The following is a 19,884-nucleotide window of genomic DNA, read 5'->3' on the forward strand; positions in this document are numbered from 1 at the left end:
GGCAGCCACCATGCCCCATACCAAACAGCACAGGAACCCAAATGAACAAAAAAGGCAATTGGATTTTGTAAGAAACAATATATTTTATTTTTCTGACACCACAGCTCTGGTGAGTGGTTTTGTACCAAATTTAATGGAGGTTACACAGAACGTTTTACGCATGGGAGGGGGAGGGCAGGGGAGGAACCACAAAATTAAAAACAAAAACAAAAACGAAATCCTGGATAGCTTTTAGCATCTGTTCCACTCCCACATCGATAAAATTCACTTGGGAATTCCTAAGAAAAGGAGAACAGAAAACAAGGTGGGCAGGGAAGGGCGTGTTGGGGAAGAAGAGAAAGGGAGCAGAAGACCGCTGAGCATCCCAAGCACAGGCCTTTCCCTCGCGGAACCGGGACGACGCTCGGCCTGGAAGGCGAGGCTTTCATTAGATTTACTTCCCCAAAAGAACACCGTGTATTGCAGCTGCCAAAGGGAAAGAGGAGGAAAGCAGGGGTCACCAGTTGGGGGCGGGGGCACGGGAGAAGGAGATACACTTAACCAAGGAGATGAGGGCAGGGTGGGGGGGCGGGGAGGAGAGGGAAACTGAGAGAAAAACGTGAAGGTGGGTTTGCAGACTGGAAGAGACAGACCGTGCCGGAGAGCACTCGAACCGAAAAACAAACGTCCTAAGCTTATTTTTGAAAAGAAAAATCTCCCCCCTCCCCCCACCCCTCGCTGAACTTAGTTCCTTTTTTTTGTGCTTTTCATTAATACTCTGCTCTGAGGTCGTAGTTTGGTTTTTTTCTATACACTGGAGTTGAAAGAAAATAGTCCAAAGGTCTGAAGACGGATTCTCCACCTAAAGTAAACGGCCCAGCATTCCTGTTCTCCTCTTGTCCCAAAGACTAAAGTCTCTGCTAAAATCCCTTTTACAATATAGTACAGTACACAAAAAAATAAAGCCCAAAGCAAATAAAAAAACAAACAAAAACAAAAAAACGAAACAAAACAAAAAAACAAAAACAAAACCAGAAAAGAATCCTGGGAGAAGCCAGTCCAAAGGACGTAAACATACAGAGAACGGTGCAACACATGACCGATGGCAATTCTCAAAGCACAGGCTACAGATTCCCAAAAGTAGGTGCCATCATGGGATACCCAAGTCCACAAAAATAATTTTTAAAAAATAAATCTTAAAAAAAACACACCTGTTGATTAAATGAATCATTTGTTTTCAGGTAAATCCATACATTCTCGAGTTCCCCCCTCCCCCAAAGCAGCCCTCGGGTCTCTGCTCTCCTATTGCCTGACCAACAGCACTCCCGGAACTCCCTCAAGGCAGCTCTCAGGACCCGGAATCTCATCTTGACAAGGATCGGCACATCCAATCTTAGCAGCTTAAAACATCATGTTTCCTGGGTTGCCAGGTCCTTGGCTGAATCCACCCATGCCCACGTCAGCGGCCATGCCCCGGGGCCTCATCTGTGGGGGGATCATGATGTTCTGTTGGGGTCCCATCATGCCCTGCATGGACATCATCATGCCTGGGGAGCCCACAGGCCCAGGGTGGGTGTAGAGCCCAGCAGGCCCCCGATCCTTGCCGGGAATCATGCCCACGGCGGCAGCCGGATTGCTCATCAGGGTAGGCTGGCCGGGCATTGTAGATTGTGCTGGTGACATCATCCGATGGTGAGGTCCCATCATGCCTTGCTGGAGAAAGGCTGGTGGTCTCATTGGGTTGTGGCCTGGCATGGATGGAGCCGTGCCAAGAGGGATGTCCGGAGTTCCCACTGGCCCTGGCCCTCCCATGCCAGGTAATGCTAGTCCCATTCTGGGGGCCTGTTCGCCCATCATCCCCTGCATGTGCGAAAACCCAGGCCCAGGCCCCTGGGGCTGTTTACGGCCTGGGACTTCCCCTCGAGGGAAATATTGCAGTGTCTGGCTAGGCTTCTCAGATGGAATAATGCGAGACAGATCAAACTCCGGGATTCCGGTGGCTCCAGGTCGGATGACCTCCTGCAGGTCTGGGTCTGTAAACACCGAAGGCATGCTGTTCCCCAGGACGGCGAAGGAATCGGGACCCCCGGGGCCTCCAGGCTTGCAAAGTGCTGCATCTGCTGAACTCTGGGGCAGGGTGCTGGGGCGGCCAAGGGGGCCTTCTCCTGGGAAACCCATAGCTCCTGGGAAGCTGCCCTGCCCCCCACTGGGGCCGTTGTGAGGGAACGGAGCCTGCTGTGGAGGAGACTGTACTGGCGGGAAGCCCTGGGGGAAACCCATCCGTCCTTGAGGTACCATCGGAGGCTCCTGGGACCCATGCCCCATGATAGGATTGTGTGACATCAAGCCAGGCCCCATCGGGACCCCATGAGGAGGTATGTTGGGTCCCATGGCATTCGGAGAGGGCATCTGATTGGAGTGAGAGAGCGGCTGGGTCATTCCCATTGGGCTGAGGGTTGGCATCGGAACCACGGGGTTTGGACCTGAAATTCGAGGATTCTGTGTATTAATGCCCATCCCTAGAAAAATAAAGATATCAAAGGAATCACCTTAACCGAGAGCAACTTAGAAAAACTACAACAAATCCAATCAGCAACAACAAAAAGTCAAACGTGCAAGGTACTCTGTTGGGAAAACATATGTCACAGAGTCCCTGCCCTCAACAAGATCGAAATGCATTTTTGAGCACAGACACCCAACAGCTCTACGAGAGGTTATATTTTGAGTGTCAAACTGTATGACGTAAGAGTGTGTAGAAAACAACCAGGAAGAAAGTCTCCTGAGTGAAAAGTTACAAATTAATATGCAAACCAGTGTAGTCCTCTTCATTGGAGACATTTCATACAGAAAAAAAGAATCTGTCTGAAGTAAGTATGGTCCTCTTTGGAGAAAGAGGATTAATCAGTCCTACAAGTCCAAGAATCAGAAATAATAACAAGGAAACCAAACAGGCCTTTACCAAATGACATCTAGCATTATCTTTTTAGACTGCCTTACTCAGAGAGCATTTCACACTCTAGGGTGTATGAAACGTTAAAGAAACATAGCTTTTAACAGAGAGGGAAAGCATGCAGTTTCTACTATAGTCTCTGGGACATTTAAGTATTTGGTTTCTCTGTGGAATTACTACTGAGTGTGGTAAGGACGGTGCTTGCTAGGAAATAGGGGCTTTTCCACCATCTCAAATCCCGTGGCTGCTTGTAGTTGGAGGCTGCCCTTCCAGAAAAACACTTAAAAACTAAAGACATCCAATCAGAATGTTAAAAGGAAACTGCTTTCAGTCTTGCTCCAGGAGGACCCTCCCTACTCTGACCCTCGACACCCCCCCCCCACCACAAAAAGGGAAAAACGAACCCATCCAGGCACACAGAAGCATCAGAACTTCTATAAGTTCATTCTAAGAACTGTCAAGAAATCTGCTTTCCAATAAGCACGGACTGAGTCAAACTAATACAAAATTGCTATCTTCCTCTAGTGCAGACACTTTAATTCTATCGACGGTATTCTTTCTCAACTCGTTGCACCTCCACCAGTTGAGGTCTGCAGCTGTCGACAAAGCACGCGAGAAGTCTCTCTTTTGTCTAACACGGGCTCCGTATCCTAGCTTCCATCCTGATTGCTTACCTGGCATATTATTCATTGATGGCAAGTTGGGAGAGCGAGCTGGAGGGGAGTCGTCATCGGAGCTGGCCACAGTCTTGATGGCGTCGTGGTATAAAGGGGTAGAACTGGGCATTGCGAACTTGGACATTCGAGACATCATAATAGACAGTGGGTTCTGGGAAAGGGTTGGCTCGGGAGGCATGGTGTAAGGTGTACTAGAGGGAAGACTTCCAGGGATATTCACAGAGGCAGACTGGCTGGCTGTAGGAGGTGGGGGGCCACCTAGAAGAAAGCAAAATGAAACAAAAACAGGCAGGGAATTAGATTGCTCTTGAAGGCTATCAGGCCTATGATTATGAACTAGCAAGGCCAGGGAAGCGACAGATGAACAGGACAGTGTTATTAGACCCGGGACAGGAATCATCAGTCTTCTAGTCAAGATCTGTGTGTGTGCAGAGGGCAGACCGCAGCGTAATACAGAGGTGATGAATCAGCAGACGTGAAGACAAACACACCAAGAATGCCTCAGACAGAACTTGAAGCTTGGGAAAAACACGGCTTACGGACAACTATTTCACTGAAAAGAACACGACATAAGCAGGTCTTTCCCTTGCCGATCACAACTCAAAATTCAACTCCGGTATTTAGTCTGCTGTGGAGCCAGACTAGCGATCTGACCCCAGCCACCAACCCTACACATGCTCTTGATTAATTTCCACAACCAAAGTGTTTGAACAAAAAAGTTCTGAGGGGGCTGTCCCACCGTCCTGCTTTCATGACCCGCTAACCAATGGAGAGGGGCGCTTTAACTTGGTAGTATATGTTTTCTATCTTACTCGGAGTCTAGTTTTTCTCAAGTGGGGACAAGGCGGACCTAGTATTTACACCTCGGTGCTCATCTTCCACGGACCACCTCTGGTCCCATTCATAAAACCACCATCATCAGTGAGAGCTTCTCCTGGGAAGAAAATACTGGTAAATTGCGGCTGATCTGTGAGAACAGCAGTCTACCAAAGAGGTTTTGGGAACTGCTTCTGTGGCCAACGTGTATTTACGAGAACCACTCAAATCTCTCAGCGGCCTCCCCTTTGTGCTTAGGATTATACTCAGAGCCTGTGGATGTTGAGGGCAGCCCCTCCAGTGGGCGGGCCTAGTATTTAAAGCAGCCACATTTACCCACCGTTAAGGCATTTTATTTCACCAACATGTTCACCGTGCAAATGTAAATTTGTCTGTGAAATGACAAATACTTCCCATTTTCTCCTCTTCCTTTTAACAGTCCCATCTGACACACATACTCTGCCCTGAGAGCCGTGTTTCTCTGCCAGGATGGGACGCCTGTGCCTAACCCCGTGGAAGTACCGACGATGCACACGGCCACAGATACGTCCGTCTCGGCAGAGGGCACCTCCGAGTGCAGAGCTCAGAGACATGTCTCCGGGCACCAGCTGCATCATCAAGTCAGGACACCGGCTTCCTCAAAGGGCATAAACCAGGCTTTTGCAATCTCTGGCTCACAAGGGGCGACCGTGAGGACGCGAGCGTACTGACCTGACTCTACACTGCCCAGCATGGCTGGGGAGGCCATGGTGAGGGGTGCTTTATGGTTTGGAGGGATCCCGGGACTCTGGAGGGGAGGTTTTGGAGAGGAGGTCCATCCAGGTGACGGGGCAGGAAGTGATGGAGACTTGAGGTGAACAGGCGAAGCAGCAGCAGACCCCAAGACGGGGGGGGACTTAATGGACGCAGCAGCAGCCGGGCCCGCCAGCATGCCTGCCAGCTGCGATGGAGTCTGGGGGGACTTGAGGTTCCCCGAGGGCGAGCCCAGCATTGGTGACTGGACTTGGCACACCGTGGGAGACTTCAGAGGGTTGATGCCTGGGGAGTGCCCCTGGCTGCCTGCCGCAGATATATCCAAGGGCTTCCGCCCCAGGCCACGCTGCACTGGAGGAGCGGTGTTGAGGCTAGTGGGGTTACTGGAAGGGTTGAGAGGTAGTGCTGGCATATGACTGAGCCGGCTGTTAGTCCTTTGGTCGGGCCCGACTGGTTCTCTGAGACTCCGCAAGCCACTGTTGCTGCCTGGACCCTGAGACATGGGGAGAAACGGCCTGGGGCCCATGCCGTATTCTTGCTGGGGGTGCTCCCCAAACGGCAGGGGCACCATCTTCTGCTGAGCAGACAGCACGTCTGTGCCACCCGGGCGTAACTTCATCATCTCCTCAGGGCCCGTCCCAGCCTCTCTCATCTTCTGAGGTATCATCTGAGGGTTGGATCCCATGTTGACGTTCAGACTGACATCTCCCTTCATCCCACCGGGAACCATCCCAAACTCCAGTTCCCGACCAGGGCCCATCTGCGGGGGCATTCCTTTCGGAAAGTCGCCCCGAGAGGGACTCAGAGGGCCCTCGACGGGTATTCGAGGGAAAATGGGACTGCTCCCAGGCTCCATGTGTCGCTGGGAGCCGGGGATCAACCTGTTCATCTCCATGCTGGGCCTGATGCTTTCCATGCTCATCCCCGGGGGGAGGCCCAGCTGCTTCTCCGCCAGCTGCTGTTGAAACATCTCTTCGGACAATCCTTGGGGGTTTGGGAAGCGTTCCCCTCGGCCAGGACCACTGAAGACACCCTGGCCAGGCGGGAAGTTTCGACCGTCTGCGATTTTTGGCACATCGTCTGGCCAACTGACTCCAGAAAGACCCGGTCTCGATGCTGGGTTGGGGACGTTCGGTCCCTCCATTTCAGAGTTGATCATTCCCGCAAACCCAGGGAGGCGCACCTGGCTCCCTGCCATGTTGGGGTGGGGAGCCATGCCCCTCGGGGGCAGAGAATGAGGCATGCTGATCCCATCAGCAAAGGGCTCTGCGCCCCCCGGCCCCCAGCCTTCACCGGGGGCCATCTGGTATGGAGGGGGAGGCCCTCGGCCCACGCCCCGAGGCCCATGCTGATGGACCATCATGTCCTGGAGGGAGCACTGCTGCACAACAGCGTGCTCCTGCTTCCTCCTTTTCTCCTCGTAAAACTCCTGCTGCAGCTTCAGCCAAGCTATCTGCTCGGGGGTCATGTGGTCCAGGTGGTCAGGTCCCATGGGCCCAGACTGGGAGTTCATGGAAGGTGGAACCATTTCATCCGGAGAAAAGGGCACATCTCTATGTCCTTGAGGGCCAAATGGAGCTCCCACATCTGTCCGGGGCCCAGGTCCCTTCCCTAGGCTTTGGGATTGAGCCATCATGGCCTGTATCGGCCCTTCTGGTTTTTTCTGAGGTCCATCTAATACCCCAGTGTTCTGCTGGGGTCCCCCACTTTGTCCTCCTGTGAATTCTTTCTCGTCGGGGAAAAGCATCCGTTGGATATCTCGGAGCGTTTGTAAGGAGCGCTCCCGGTGCTCCAGCTGCTCCTGAGACAGGCCATCGGGGTTCTCTCCCAGCGCGGGGGGCTCGCCACTGGACGCTGGTGGAGGTGGGGCGGCTTTGGGATCTGCTGAAGAGCTACTGCTCCCCTGGGAGACAGGGGTCACCGCTCGGTTATTGGGTGTCGAGTTCGGCCCAGTACCGTCTGGGGGCAGTGGCGTGGAGCTGGCGGGGCTGCCCCCAGGAGGGATCAGTTTGTTTTCTACACCAGGACTGTCCCGGTCCAGAGGACGCGGGGGTGCAGCAGGCTTGGGTGCTGGTGCCGGAGTGGGCGGGGTCGGCTGCAGCCTGGTATTCTGGGAAGAATTCTGGTCCTGGCTGGCAGGAGCTGGGGGCTGTGGTGGGAGGGGTTTCGGATCATTCCGAAGGGCAGATATCTGTGTGTTCTGAAAACAAACGAGATTTTAAAAAATCATTGGTAAGTTGTACAAAGAGGCGATGAAAAAGGCAAGGCACGTTATAAAGGATTTGTCCCCATCACATAAATCTACTCTGACATTTGCTGTACAGCCCCACTCTGGACATGGGGACGTTCTGATTTTTTTCTTTCCCTTTACTGTCAAATGGTATCCTCTTTCCCGTGCTGAAGATCAGGTTTCAATAACTTTATAAGCATGCCAGGGGGAGAGCCACTCTGCCAAAGTGAATACATTTGAGTATCTATTTCGAGGAACAGGTTTGATATCGCATGTACCGTGTGTTGCTGATTCAAAGAGAGATTAGTTTCTTGGTATGTGGGAGGCTGTACCTAACACCTTTTCTTTTCCCCGAAAGTACGACTGGGTATGCAGACTTCTCACTGTCAATCAAGAGGGCTGATGTTTTCAACCGAAAGAGAAAGTCCCTGTCACTGACAGCTCTGTACCCTCCCAGCTGGAGGAAGCAGGAAAGGCAGTTCAGTGTCGGCGTCTCCTCTGGCAGGGGGACTACCTAAGTACTCCTCTCCTTGAGTTTCCAGGGGGCCTGACATCTCTGGTTTCTGTTTTCAGTTTGTGATCACTGATTCCATATTCGATAAGAATTTGTACATTAACTGTAGTAAGATAATCCGCAGGCAGGAAGCGTCCGTGGAGAAATCTGAGGCTATCTAGCTCATGGTGTCTCTTGGTCTGTTCTTTCCAATAGACGGCGGACTGCCCTTTCTATAGGCTGGATGATAGCCTCGTTACTATTTATTAAGTACCAGCGCTACACTAAGTCCTGCAGCAGGTGACAAGGATGCTGTTAGTGCCTGGAAGAGGGACGTGTGTGTCCTGGGTCTACACCCTGGTGCTGTGGGAGGTACTGGAGGAGAACCAAAGGGCCCTGCCTACAAACCCCAGCTCAGGGATCTTTCGCCAGGCTCTAGGGAGCCGCATGATCCGTTTTTTGATGTTCATTCGCTCCTACTTCACTTAATCCAGTCTGCGTTTCCAAACCCCTGCCTCCCCACTGACTCTCTGGAATGGTTCCCTGTGTGCACATTTGTACACGACTCGTCATGTGTATCTCCGCATGGAACAGTTTGTGTTGCATAAACACAAAGACTATCCTCGGGTGTTCCCGTTCTGTGAATATGTATGTAAATGTTTCGCTTGCAGGTAGCCACACACATATGTCTGCAGACAGAGACCGGTTCGGGGAAGGCTGGCTAAACCTGCGAGGGCTCTGTGTGCTCCGAGTGTTTTCCATGTCCCCGCCTCCCTCACTGGAGCGCGGAGGTCACCTTCATCCTCCTTCCAGTGACATTTTAAGTTTGCCTTTGGTGGCCAGGTTTTGTTTGTTTGTTGGGGGGGTGGGCATGGACTCTGTCATGTGACCAGAACAGAGGAAGCACTTCAGTGCCACTTTCGATTTCAGATTTGGAGCAACGGCAATCTGATTATTCCCAATTCCAGCTCCTTCTCTGACTCATTTCAGTACCGGAGAAGGTGGAGGTGAAAACTGGTACAATCTGTCATCCAATCGATCAAATGTTAGTCTGCACTACAACGAACCCTGTGCATTCCAGATAATATAAATCTTAAGCATTATATATGTGTCTAAAAGGTTTAAGTATCAATTAAAAAACATATATATATATATATATATAAATTTAAATATTATGTATGTCCACCTCTATCCTTCTTGACTAGCAGAGATGTATGAGCAGCGCGAAATGCCTTTTCTAAGTCTAACAAAGCCCAAGCTCTGCTATGTCAACAGAGAGGGGCTTCGTTGATAAACGACATAGATGAAAACTTTATTTTATCTTGAATTGCCACTTCAGTCATTTAATGTCACTTAACTGTTCCCATGTCGAAGACCCAACCCAGCGCTAGATCTTAGGCTTCCTGAAAGAAGGGACTGTGTCTGGAACCTCTTAGTGTCCCCACGGCACTCGCCAACACCTGTCCCAAGAAATAACTTTTGGTTCCATCTGGAACGCTGTCTTGAAGCAACCATAGCATGCTTTTTCTAATGTGGTTTGCAGCAGGCACTTAAGCTCCAGACAGGAAACAGACTAACGTTTATTATAATTTTGGAAATATCAAGCGATTAAAAGCACTCAATGGTCCTCTCACTCTGAAATACATGAGGATCATTCTGAAAGTCACTGAGACTGTAATTATGGTATTATCAGCATGTGCTCCAGGACTGTGGCTTTAGTTATTCCTTTTCTGTTCTGCAACTAACTCAAGAACGTTTGTCAGTTTTTAGAAACCTGCCCCGTACACAGGGTCTGAAGTCAGCTTTTCCCAGAGATGGTTAGTTAACATGAAGGAAATCTAAGGTCTCCACATAACTCCTTTTTTATTGTGTCTTTCTCTCCCAGTAATCCATCAGTATACCAGCATGCTGATAGAAAAGGCCGGTACAGGGGCGCCTGGGTGGCTCAGTCGGTTGGACGTCCGACTTCGGCTCAGGTCATGATATTGCGGACTGTGAGTTCGAGCCCCGCATCAGTCTCTGTGCTGACAGCTCAGAGCCTGGAGCCTGTTTCGATTCTGGGTCTCCCTCTCTCTCTGACCTTCCCCCGTTCATGCTCTGTCTCTCTCTGTCTCAAAAATGAATAAATGTTAAAAAAATTAAAAAAGAAAAAAAAGAAAAGGCCAGTACAGTGCGATCCGCCTGAAGCCACACAGTGCCAGGACTAGGTGTCCAGAATGCAGCTTACACCATCAAGACTACCCTCCCTGCCAATGACATTCACTGTCTCCCACCTGTACAGCTGCTGTAGAGCCTTTAAACCACACTCCACTTCCAGAATGGCCTACCAGAGGGGCTGTGCTTCGCTCTGTCTTGCTGTTAGAGATGTTCTGGATGTGGAAAGTGACGATAGTTTCAACCTGGCCCTTCAACACAGCTTCCGCAGCTCTGCAGAGACGAAAGAGACGCATACGCTAGGACGTGCTTCTATTTCACTACCTGTAATTCCAAAACGTTTTAACCCCAGACTGAACTTGTACAAGGGGAAGGAAGGCGTTCCGTGTAGACAGCCACCAGAAATGTTGAATAAGAATCGAGAAACACAGGGTTTTCATTATCTGTGTCTATCACTTACCACCAGACTTCTGAAATCTAATGACAGCCATTAGCAAATCTCAAAACAGGCATGTAAAAAACCTGAGATTTTCTCCTTCAAACCAATGTCCTGTGGTAGGTGTGTTTTTATGGAATCCTAGTTCAAAATCCCAACCACAAATACGAAATCTCACAATACCTAATGATACTCTAAGGCTGTCAAAATTCACTTTGTATGTATGTAAGGTATAGTCACATTCTTTATAAATTAAATAAGTAAAAAATCTGCTGGTCCATCCACCAGAGACATAGGTACCAAAACGTCCACCGTAGTTATCTCTATGAACTCCAGGCAGATTTTTCTTTTTAGTTATTCATATTTTCTAATTATTCCAAGATAGACCTGTATTACTTGTGTTATTTAAAAAAGGATGCTAAATCACAGAAAGGTGTATATTGTGTAATTAATCTCTTTTATGTTTAAAAAAGATCTAGATGTATATTACAAGCATAAAAAACTTCTGGAAGGAAAGCCCAAGTATCATTAGTGGTTGCCTCTGGGGAGAGAGGGTAGGGAGGTTTAATATTTTATTTTACTTTACCCCTTTCTGTCCTGTTAACTTTAAGTGATCATAACACAGGTCAGGGGAGGGGGGAAGGAGTAGTCCTCAGTGGGAATAAGAACTTAGGTGTCCAAACACACAAGCCATGCCAACAGCAAGACACAGCCATTAACTTACTTATTGGCCATCTCAGTAGAAAACACATACACCACTTTGGCGGGAGTCTTCTGAGCAGGTGTGGGCTCTGGGGCAGTAGTCTGGCCATGGGAGGGGGTGGAAGACCTGGGGGCCGTAGCATTTGACGGGGTCATCGAGTGTGGCGTGTGCTGGGAATCCTGGGACTTTATGTGGTCAGCAGAATTACATTCTAGAAGAATGAAAAGATCCGCGTCACGGAGAGAATAAAACTTCTTCTGCCAGCATTTATATAGCACAAGCCCACCTTGAGAATTTCAAGGAGGAGGCACCTTGCTAACAGGAGACCTCTAATTTTAAAAACTCCAACACACTTGCCCCGAAATGATGAATTACAAAGCATTCCTCCCCCACCTCCTTACTTCTATAGGGCGCATCCTTCAGATATCAGCGCAAACATCCCTCCTTCCTGGAAACCTTTTTGGAACCTCTTGGACTGGATGCCCCTGTGGGTTGAACCCATAGCCCCCACATTCTCTGATTTCAGCATTTGTCCAATTTGATTGTAATCGTTTAACGATGTGCCGTCTAGGTGCGCTCACATCCTCAGGGACAGCAGCTGCATCCATCTTGCTGACCGTGGCCCCCCAGCACCCAGCACAGCGCTGGCACTCATGACAGGCCTCCCCACAAACACCCGAGGGAGGAACGAAAGACGGGGACGGTCACCAGGTTTTCATCTCTAATTTGGGTTGGAGGCTCACACTTCCTCTCCTGGAATGCTAACTTCATGCTCTGGCCTACAGTTAGGATTTTTGGTTTTACACTAGGAGGAAAAACAACTAAAACCACAGCCATTGGTCCCACATTCCTCCTGGCTGGCTCCACTGTGGGGCCTCCCCTATGTCTCCCCCAACGTAGCCACTCATCCTGCCACACTGAAATCAGCCGGGACAAACCCACACTAGTGCCAGCGCTAACCCTCGTGCCTACAACACTGGCAAGGTGGGAGCCAGAGAGCACAAAACCCACGTCTTAGAGGGTGAATCTGACAGAGAAAAGGAAGGGACGCCAGGAAAACTGCTCAAGTGCGGGCCACTGGGGTCGACAGGCTGGAGCTGCTGGTTTGATTCTGGAGTATAAATAGCACGGAGGCCAGACACATCCATAAGAACGTGGTTAGGACCACGGAACGTCCTACTGTAACCCCCAGAACACCTGCATCATCAAGAGCAAGAGCTCCTCAACAAAGTGGTTCCACACTGCTCTTCAGTGAGCAGGAAAATGAGAAGAAATGGTTCCCTCTTAATAAGCCGTGACAACGCCTGAGTCTGATACCTACTCTCCCCACTCGGCTGCTATTAGGCTCTCCAGCATCCAGCAATGGCGGAGGCCTTCCCTCGGGAATACCTACTTCCCTCTGAGTCTCAAAGATCTTATAGACATACCTTTAATGTCAGAGTCATCGTTTGGAGTCCCAGGATCTCTCTGATCAAAGGAGTCGGCGGAAATACTTCGCTCCCTTTTCCCCTTGCCCTTGGCACCATTTCCAGCCCCATTCTTCAGCCCCATGCTCCCACCTGGGCCAGGGGGTGCTTTAGGGGTATGGCCCCCACTCTTGGAGTCACAGGGGGATGGCTGGGATTGGCTGGCTGAGCCCCCCTGTTTACCCTGATTGGAGAATTTGGAATCCAGCTGGGGGTTTCCAGATGGGGACATCACTGTAGGGGGACGGACCATCACCTCCTGCTTTGACTTAGGGCTACTAAAAGAGACAAATAATAAAGAGAGATCAGATGCCGGATACAGCTGGGCAGCCCAAATCAGGAAGAAGCAGTTTCTAGGAGCAGGTCAAGGAGACACAGAGGACTAAGTAACTACCCCACCTTTCACCTCGGCTCCTTCCTCACCCCCTCCAACCCCACTCTCATCTCGGAGCTATCGACAGAGAGGAGGGTCAGGCAGAGTGGCCTGCCAGGTCTCAGGAACCCTAGAGTCACATGGGGACCCATCTCTAGGGCTTCTGTCAATAAAGGACAATGGTTTCTATGTACATAGAGAAGTGACTCTCACACTAAGACTAGCTCAGAGTAAACAAACAGGCATCGTTAAGATCAAAATACTACCCACCCCCTGGCTGATGACAAGGAACAGCTGTAACGAGAGCCTAGCTTCCCTGCTGGAAAATACGAGCAAGACCCGGAGAGTACACGAGGAAACCCGCTGCTGAATGGCAGGTTAGGGAAACCCTGCCAGACACGAGTCCCTCAAACAAGCAGTATCGCACGCCAGAGCAGATTATGCTAACCAGTGCCCCAAGGGATGTGGAAAAAGTTCTTTCAAATATCCATTTAAGGGGCCCCCGGGTGGCTCAGTCAGTTGAGTGTCCGACTCTTGCTTTCGGCTCAGGTCACGATCTCACAGTTGGTGGGTCGAGCCCTGTGTCGGGCTCTGTGCTGACAGTGTGGAGCCTGCTTGGGATTCCCTCTTGGATCCTGCCCCCCCTCTCTCTGCCTCTCCCCTGCTTGTGCTCTCTCTGTCTCTCTCTCAAAACAAAGAGAAAAAAGTTTCAATTTAAGTACTGTGGAACAGAGGAGAAAGCTTCACAGCGGGAGTCCAGTCCAGGGCTGGTGTTTTAGTCCTAGGATCTCAGGCCTCCTCACCATTCCAGACCTCGGCTTCCTCACTCGCCAAGGTTAGCACATGGTGCTGGGTGAACTCTAAGGTCCTCTCCTTTGCGCTTTGGGGAGGGGGCGGGGGTGGAGAGGCGCGGTCGGAGAACAATGGGCGGAAGAACACCAACGGACGTCTCTAACAGAAAGCCCGATGGTACTATAGCCCGTTTATTATTCTGTTTTCTCCTCTTTTCCCCGCTTGAGTCTCATCTGCGTCCAATCCAAACACACCGTTCCCTCAAGGAGTGTTCATGGTCCACCTGCGACACCCCCAGGGGGCAGCCGGGCGGGCTCTAGCCCTTACCTCTGTGTGTTTCCTGATGGAGAGTTCCTCACTTTGGGGTTACTGGAATGCATTGATTGAAATCCTGAGCGTGCAGTCACAAACAGGGACGGGCTCACCGAGTTCCTCTCGGGCTGCAGCACAGACAGCTGCTGAGGGCAGTGGCGGCGGCCGGCGGCTTGCTGGGCGCGGCCCTCAGCGCTGGCCACCTGTATGCCTTTTTCCTCTTTGCTTTTCTCTGCTGTGGAAGTGGGTCCTTTCCCCTTGCAGCTCCGGCATCCTCTGGGTGTGTGCCTCCTGCTGCCAAAGGAAAATCTCGCATCTCCAGGGCACACTATGGGAAAAGGCCACCCAGAAAGACATAAAACACCCTTACAACAGGATCAAGGTTACAGTCTAGCCAACTAGACGCGGCGGCTACATCACTCCTCGGCTTCCAACAGGGCCAAAGGGGGAGCGGTGTTCATGCTCTGGCGAGAAGGCAGCTAGAGAGTGACAGGACTCTCTGCCAAGCACACGGGCCTCCCACCAAGTATCATGTACCGGGCGTCGGCAAGCACATGAGAAAAACATTTCATCTTCAGCCATATATTCTCCCTTACATTTCTCCACTTCCAGATACAAACCCGCCCAAAACGCAGGTTTATCTGCTCTTTTCAAAACAATGCTTTGAAACCACAGGGTACTCCCAAATCCATAGCAACTATCCGGTGTTTCGCCTCTGATGGCAGACAACGGCACTGAAATGTAGCAAACCCATCCCGATGTCAAACCACGAAACAAATTAATCTCTGTTTATATTCTCGGGGCCTCAGGGTGGGGAGACATTGGAGGAGGTCCTTCTGAGATCGGCTGCTGAGCCAATACCAAATACAATCAGTTCTGCCCCCTGACTTCCACGATCTTTCTATTAAATTATGCCAAGGATGTGTCTGGAGTTCTCGCTGTTTAATGACAGGGACCGTAGGCATGGCTAAGCATGGGAATGATCCATCATATTGAAGGTAAAAGAACATCTTTGGAAGCTAAGATAGTTTTTGAGCCAATTTGCAAGGCTAATTTGAAGCATAAAGGTCAAGAAAATATTCCCAAACCTAGCCAGAGAGCAAATGAGAACGCCCTTTACTTCAGGACGCCTGGACTAGTTCAGGGACAACCAAAACCCACTTTCAGTCACTGATCCTTCCAGGGCAGTTCCAATATGGTTTTCTGGTAACCACTGTCCCCTCTACTCTCTTCTGATAGCTTGGCGGGACTTCTGATAGCTTGGCAAAGGGGCCCGGGACTGAGATAGAAGGATGTAAGATGCGGGACTCGTGGCTGAAGAATCACAGGGAGCCAGAAGTAGCTCGGGTGTTACCGCTTACACACACTTTGTGGGACTCCAGAACCGGACTGGAGATTGGGAGTTGTTACAGGTTTTGGCGCCGAGTCTGATCAGGGTCAAGGGTTAAACATCCATGTCTTCCTTTGGAAATCTGCAATAGTCCCAGCATTTTACCTGAGACGCTAAAAGGAATTTATGGAAGTTCTCAGTGCACACAATTACTTTTTTTTTTTTTTTTCTTTTTAAATGATGAAGTCAGGAAAAACAACTAGAAGAAAATGGTATGGAATGTTTTCTATGCCGACCTCGGGGGGAAAAACATCCCAAAAAAACATTTTGGTCTTGATGGTATTTAAGGTTGTACTTTTAGCCCCCACCACCTTCAGCTTTTTCTTTTTTTCAGTCTGAACTATAAAATTGATCGTGGTTGTCAAGTCTGACATACATAATCATAAACCATTTTGTAACCTCTCACTAAACATCAGGAATCCCTGGTAACATACAAGTAGCTACTGAATCTTGCATGGACAAAGCCATCAGAAAACATTTACCTCAGGAACAGAAAAGTGGTTCCCACCAAATAGTCCCCTTCTGTAACTTCTGGTACTTTCTGTCTGCATCACACATTCTAGCACTCAATCATATGTCATACTGAATAGTCCTATGTATATGTTTTATCTCCTTATGAAGAAAGACTATGTTCTTTGAAGACAAGAATCTTGTTTTCAAGTTCTTTGGCTTGTCTATAATACTCAGCATGATGTACTAAGATGTGATCAGACCCTCAGTGACATACTCCGTCTGCTTCTCCCAGAACAGAAACACCTGGCATTTGTGGTACACTTTCTCCAAAGGAACTCAAAACATATTACAAATATCAAATCGCCTCAATCTGCCAGGCCTATCTTTAAAAAAATATTTTTTTTAAATGTTGATTTATGTTTGAAAGAGAGAAACAGAGTGTAAGTAGGGGAGAGGCAGAGAGAGAGGGAGACAACAGGATCCGAAGCAGGTTCCAGGCTCTGAGCTGTCAGCACAGAGCCTGATGCGGGGCTCGAACTCCGGAACTGCAAGATCATGACCTGAGCCGAAGTCGCTTAACCGACTGAGCCACCCAGGTGCCCCAGTCTGCCAGGCATTTCTGATGAACTGGTAGCAAAGATGATTTCTGATAATAATACTGTGAGCACACAACACTTTTATCTTCAAAGTACTCCTAAAGACAGTTTCTTATTCTCACATGTTTCTCAGCCTTGATGGATGGGCATTTTACAGGTGAATGGAGGGAGCACATGTGAACGGTGTGCAGGGCTTCTTCCCAGGTTTGCAATCGGTTCTCCCCGACCCTACTCTTCATCGACCCTACTCTTCACCTCCTCACCATGACCTTATGGGCGGAGAGACAGCACGAAGGCTGAAGCAGGCATGTGGACTCCCTGACTGTCGGGGAACAAAATCCCGGGTTTTCAAAACCCCTGGATGAGCCAGGGGAGTAGCTGAAGTCAGTCACCCTAGCCTTAGCCCGGCAAAAGAATCCACCAAGTGTCTCATCATATAGTTCCAAAGACTACAATTTGGCTCTTTGGTGCCTACATTTGCAGGCTGGTGCTCAGCTGTCATTTTAAGGACTGGAAAAGGTCTTCCACAGAAGATGATTCATTACAGCCACAGAGAGACTTTTTCCTCCAATAGGACTCAGGCTTCCAACTTGAAGATCTATTCACTCAATGCTTCTCCCTTTTCTTCTTAGCTCATATTTAAAATTCTTCCTAAGAAGGTATCAGGCACTCTTTCAGGCAAGGCCTGTACATATTAAGTCACTGACCACAGCGCCGGGAGGCAGGTACCCCCACCTTTTTGAGAGGTGAGGAAACTGAGGCTCTGAAACGTTTAGCTGTTCGCCGGAGCGAGTTGGGTCATACGTGAGTTAGTCATATGCGAGTTAGTCATACTCTAGTAAGTGGGAGAGCTGGCATTCGGCCAGGCCCCCGGCTGTGTTCTTCATCACTGTCAAGATGGGGACTTGGTGGACAAGGTGAGCTAGCGCCCAGAAGACAGTGCTTGGCGGCACGGTATCAGCCTCTGGGTTAACTGGTACTACGGCAACCATCACTGTCTAGCCAGCTCACTCGCTTATCCTGCCCAATGGCATTTCATATCTTGTTCCTCTCCAACTGTCCCCTTCCACCCCGCCCTCCCCTCTCTCAGGGCACGGTCCTGCCCAGGACTTAACAAGGAGAAAAGAAGTCACCAGGCAGGACGTGACGTCGTCCTCACCACCAAGTCTGCAAACCTGTTTTCACGGTACCCACCTCCTCCTTCTTCTCTATCATCGAAACAGAGAAAATAGCCCACTTTTCCTCAAAGGTCAGTCCCGCCACAGGCGGTCTAGACCCCATCCCTTCCAGCTTTCCACAAGCACGCTCTCTCTCTCTCTCTCTCTCTCTCTCTCCCCTCGGGTCTTCCCCGCTATCTGCTGCGTGCTTCCAGCCACCACGCAGACACGTGCGTGGTATGTCTTCCAGCGTTGAACAGAGACCAAAAAATTACAGAAAAATAAAGCATGTTCTTAGTCCCTCTCAGAGCCAAGTCTCTCCACAGAGTTGACAAGACACGTGGTTTTCCCTTCCTTACTTGCCGTTCACCCTTTAACCATTTTAAACTGACTTCCACCCCCCACCCCCACCCGGATCACAGAAACCACTGTTTTGCTTAAGGTCACCACTGGCCACTTTTGTAACCTCATCGGACTCCACCTCTTAGTCTGCCAGCTGATCACCTCCTTCTTGGAACTCTCCCCTCTCGGTTGCCAGGCCGCCACACTTCCCTGGTTTCCCTCCTGCCTCCCCAGTCGCTCTCCACCTGCGCCCTGTGCCAGCCCCTTCTCCACTCAGCCTCTACGACTCAGAGCTCCTCAGAGCTCCTCGGCACTCTTCTCTCCCCACTCTGTAAGCTCTCTCAGAGCCAGTGACTCCCAATTTCCCATCTCCAGCTCAGCTGGCACCCCGCAGACCTGCACACGCAGCCACCACCTTGACGTCTCCCTAGATGGGAGAAGAACTCTTCATCCCTCCCCGACGCACCTGCCCCTCAGTCTTCCACACTGTGGTCAATGGCACTTTCGTCCACCCGGTCGGTTCTTGCCGGAAACACGGGAGTCATTCCCGACACGTCTCTCCCTCACCACAACCCTCCGTATGGAGTCTGAATATTTTTGCCGAATGCCTGAAATCTCGGCTTCGGGATTTCTTCTTCAGGAAGGGAAGGCAGGGGTCAAGGGTGATTTGTTTGGTCACCTCTGTGTTCCCAGCGCTTACTACAGCACCCAGCATGAGGTGTCTGCTCAAAAAATATCTGTTGAACAAAAGCCGAAGTTCTTCCCCAAGATCATCTTTCTAAGCCAGCCAGGTTCTCTAGTGCCACCATCCATCAGGCTACTCACCGAAACCCCAAGGGTCACGATACCGCAGTGCTCATCCTGGAGGTGAGGAGCTGGGGGAGTCCGGGAACCCCTTTCTCAAAGGTGACCCTCACCTGGATGAGGATGAAGAAGAAAAACTTCTAAATGGATTAAAAAAAATTTTTTTTTTTACATTTATTTATTTCTGAGAGCGAGAGACAGAGCACAAGTTGGGGAGGGGCAGAGAGAGAGGGAGACACAGAATCCGAAACAGGCTCGACATGGGGCTCGAACTCACAAACTGTGAGATCATGACCTGAGCCGAAGTCAGACGCTAACTGACTGAGCCACCCAGGCGCCCCTAAATGGATTTTTTAAAAAAATCCACTATATCGTGTTGTCACTGAACACCTTAAGAGAAGAACAGATTTCCTATTTATTCTAGAATACTAGATTGAGAGGCTGTTGTCACCTCCCAGGTAAAGGGAATCAACTTCCAATTTTTTAAAGAGTGTGTTATCCAATCTGCAGACATCTCAAGGCCCTAGGCCTTGGGACTTTGCCTCTTCCCCAACTGCACGTTTTATTTTCAGCGACTGGTGAAATACTAAGAGCAAATAAAATCAATGTTTCTATTTTTTAAATTTCTGGGCATTTGGTAGGAGAAAAACACCCCTCCCATTTTTGCTTCTGTCCAGTCCTTGTTATTAGGGAGAAGTGAGAGCTGGCTGGGAAGGCGGGAGACACACAACTGGAGACATGATGCCAAAGGCACAGAGCGATGCAGCACAGTCCTCCCCCTTCTCAACCGGGTTCTGCATCACAAGCGTTCAGCAAGCACGGTTCACATACTTTCGGGAGAACTTGGGGCCAAACGACCTGGCCAGATGATTTCCTCTGACTGAGTGCCTACTGTGGCACAAGGCTACATTGACTTGAGCTAGGTAAGTCAATAAAACAAGCTACTGGTCGAGCAGGACAATTTCCAGTGTGAGTCCTTGTAAAACAGAATTAGAACCCTGAGCCTCC

At 50.0% G+C, this 19,884-nt stretch overlaps 2 protein-coding genes across 8 annotated transcripts in view; both read right to left on the minus strand.

The window, feature by feature from the left end:
- Positions 1–774: 774 nt before the first annotated feature.
- Positions 775–14,258, minus strand: BCL9 (BCL9 transcription coactivator). 3 transcript variants are annotated; one of them, XM_078451515.2, is made up of 7 exons: positions 14,150–14,258; positions 12,841–12,935; positions 11,213–11,402; positions 10,226–10,325; positions 5,134–7,375; positions 3,604–3,864; positions 775–2,498 (listed from the first exon to the last, which is right to left on the minus strand). In XM_078451515.2, the coding sequence occupies exons 1-7, from the start codon at positions 14,200–14,202 to the stop codon at positions 1,381–1,383; spliced, it is 4,059 nt and encodes a 1,352-aa protein (XP_078307641.1). In that variant the 5' UTR covers positions 14,203–14,258; the 3' UTR covers positions 775–1,380. The 3 variants fall into 3 exon arrangements, with proteins under 3 accessions (XP_078307641.1, XP_078307640.1, XP_060478028.2); XM_078451514.2 differs by having other exon boundaries at positions 775–2,462; positions 12,619–12,935; XM_060622045.3 differs by having other exon boundaries at positions 12,619–12,935.
- LOC132671348 (uncharacterized) overlaps positions 14,244–19,884 on the minus strand; it is a 70,142-nt gene continuing 64,501 nt past the window's right edge. For all 5 annotated transcript variants that reach the window (XM_060622052.2, XM_060622049.3, XM_078451516.2 and 2 more), the window contains 2 exons: positions 18,898–18,989; positions 14,244–14,462 (listed from right to left, as the gene is read on the minus strand). In XM_060622052.2, the coding sequence (XP_060478035.1) occupies positions 14,244–14,450 (207 nt within the window). In that variant the 5' untranslated portion in view covers positions 14,451–14,462; positions 18,898–18,989. The remainder of the gene's footprint in view (positions 14,463–18,897; positions 18,990–19,884) is intronic.

This window comes from Panthera onca, chromosome C1, assembly GCF_046562875.1.
Source record: "Panthera onca isolate mPanOnc1 chromosome C1, mPanOnc1 haplotype 2, whole genome shotgun sequence".
Lineage (NCBI taxonomy): Eukaryota > Metazoa > Chordata > Mammalia > Carnivora > Felidae > Panthera > Panthera onca.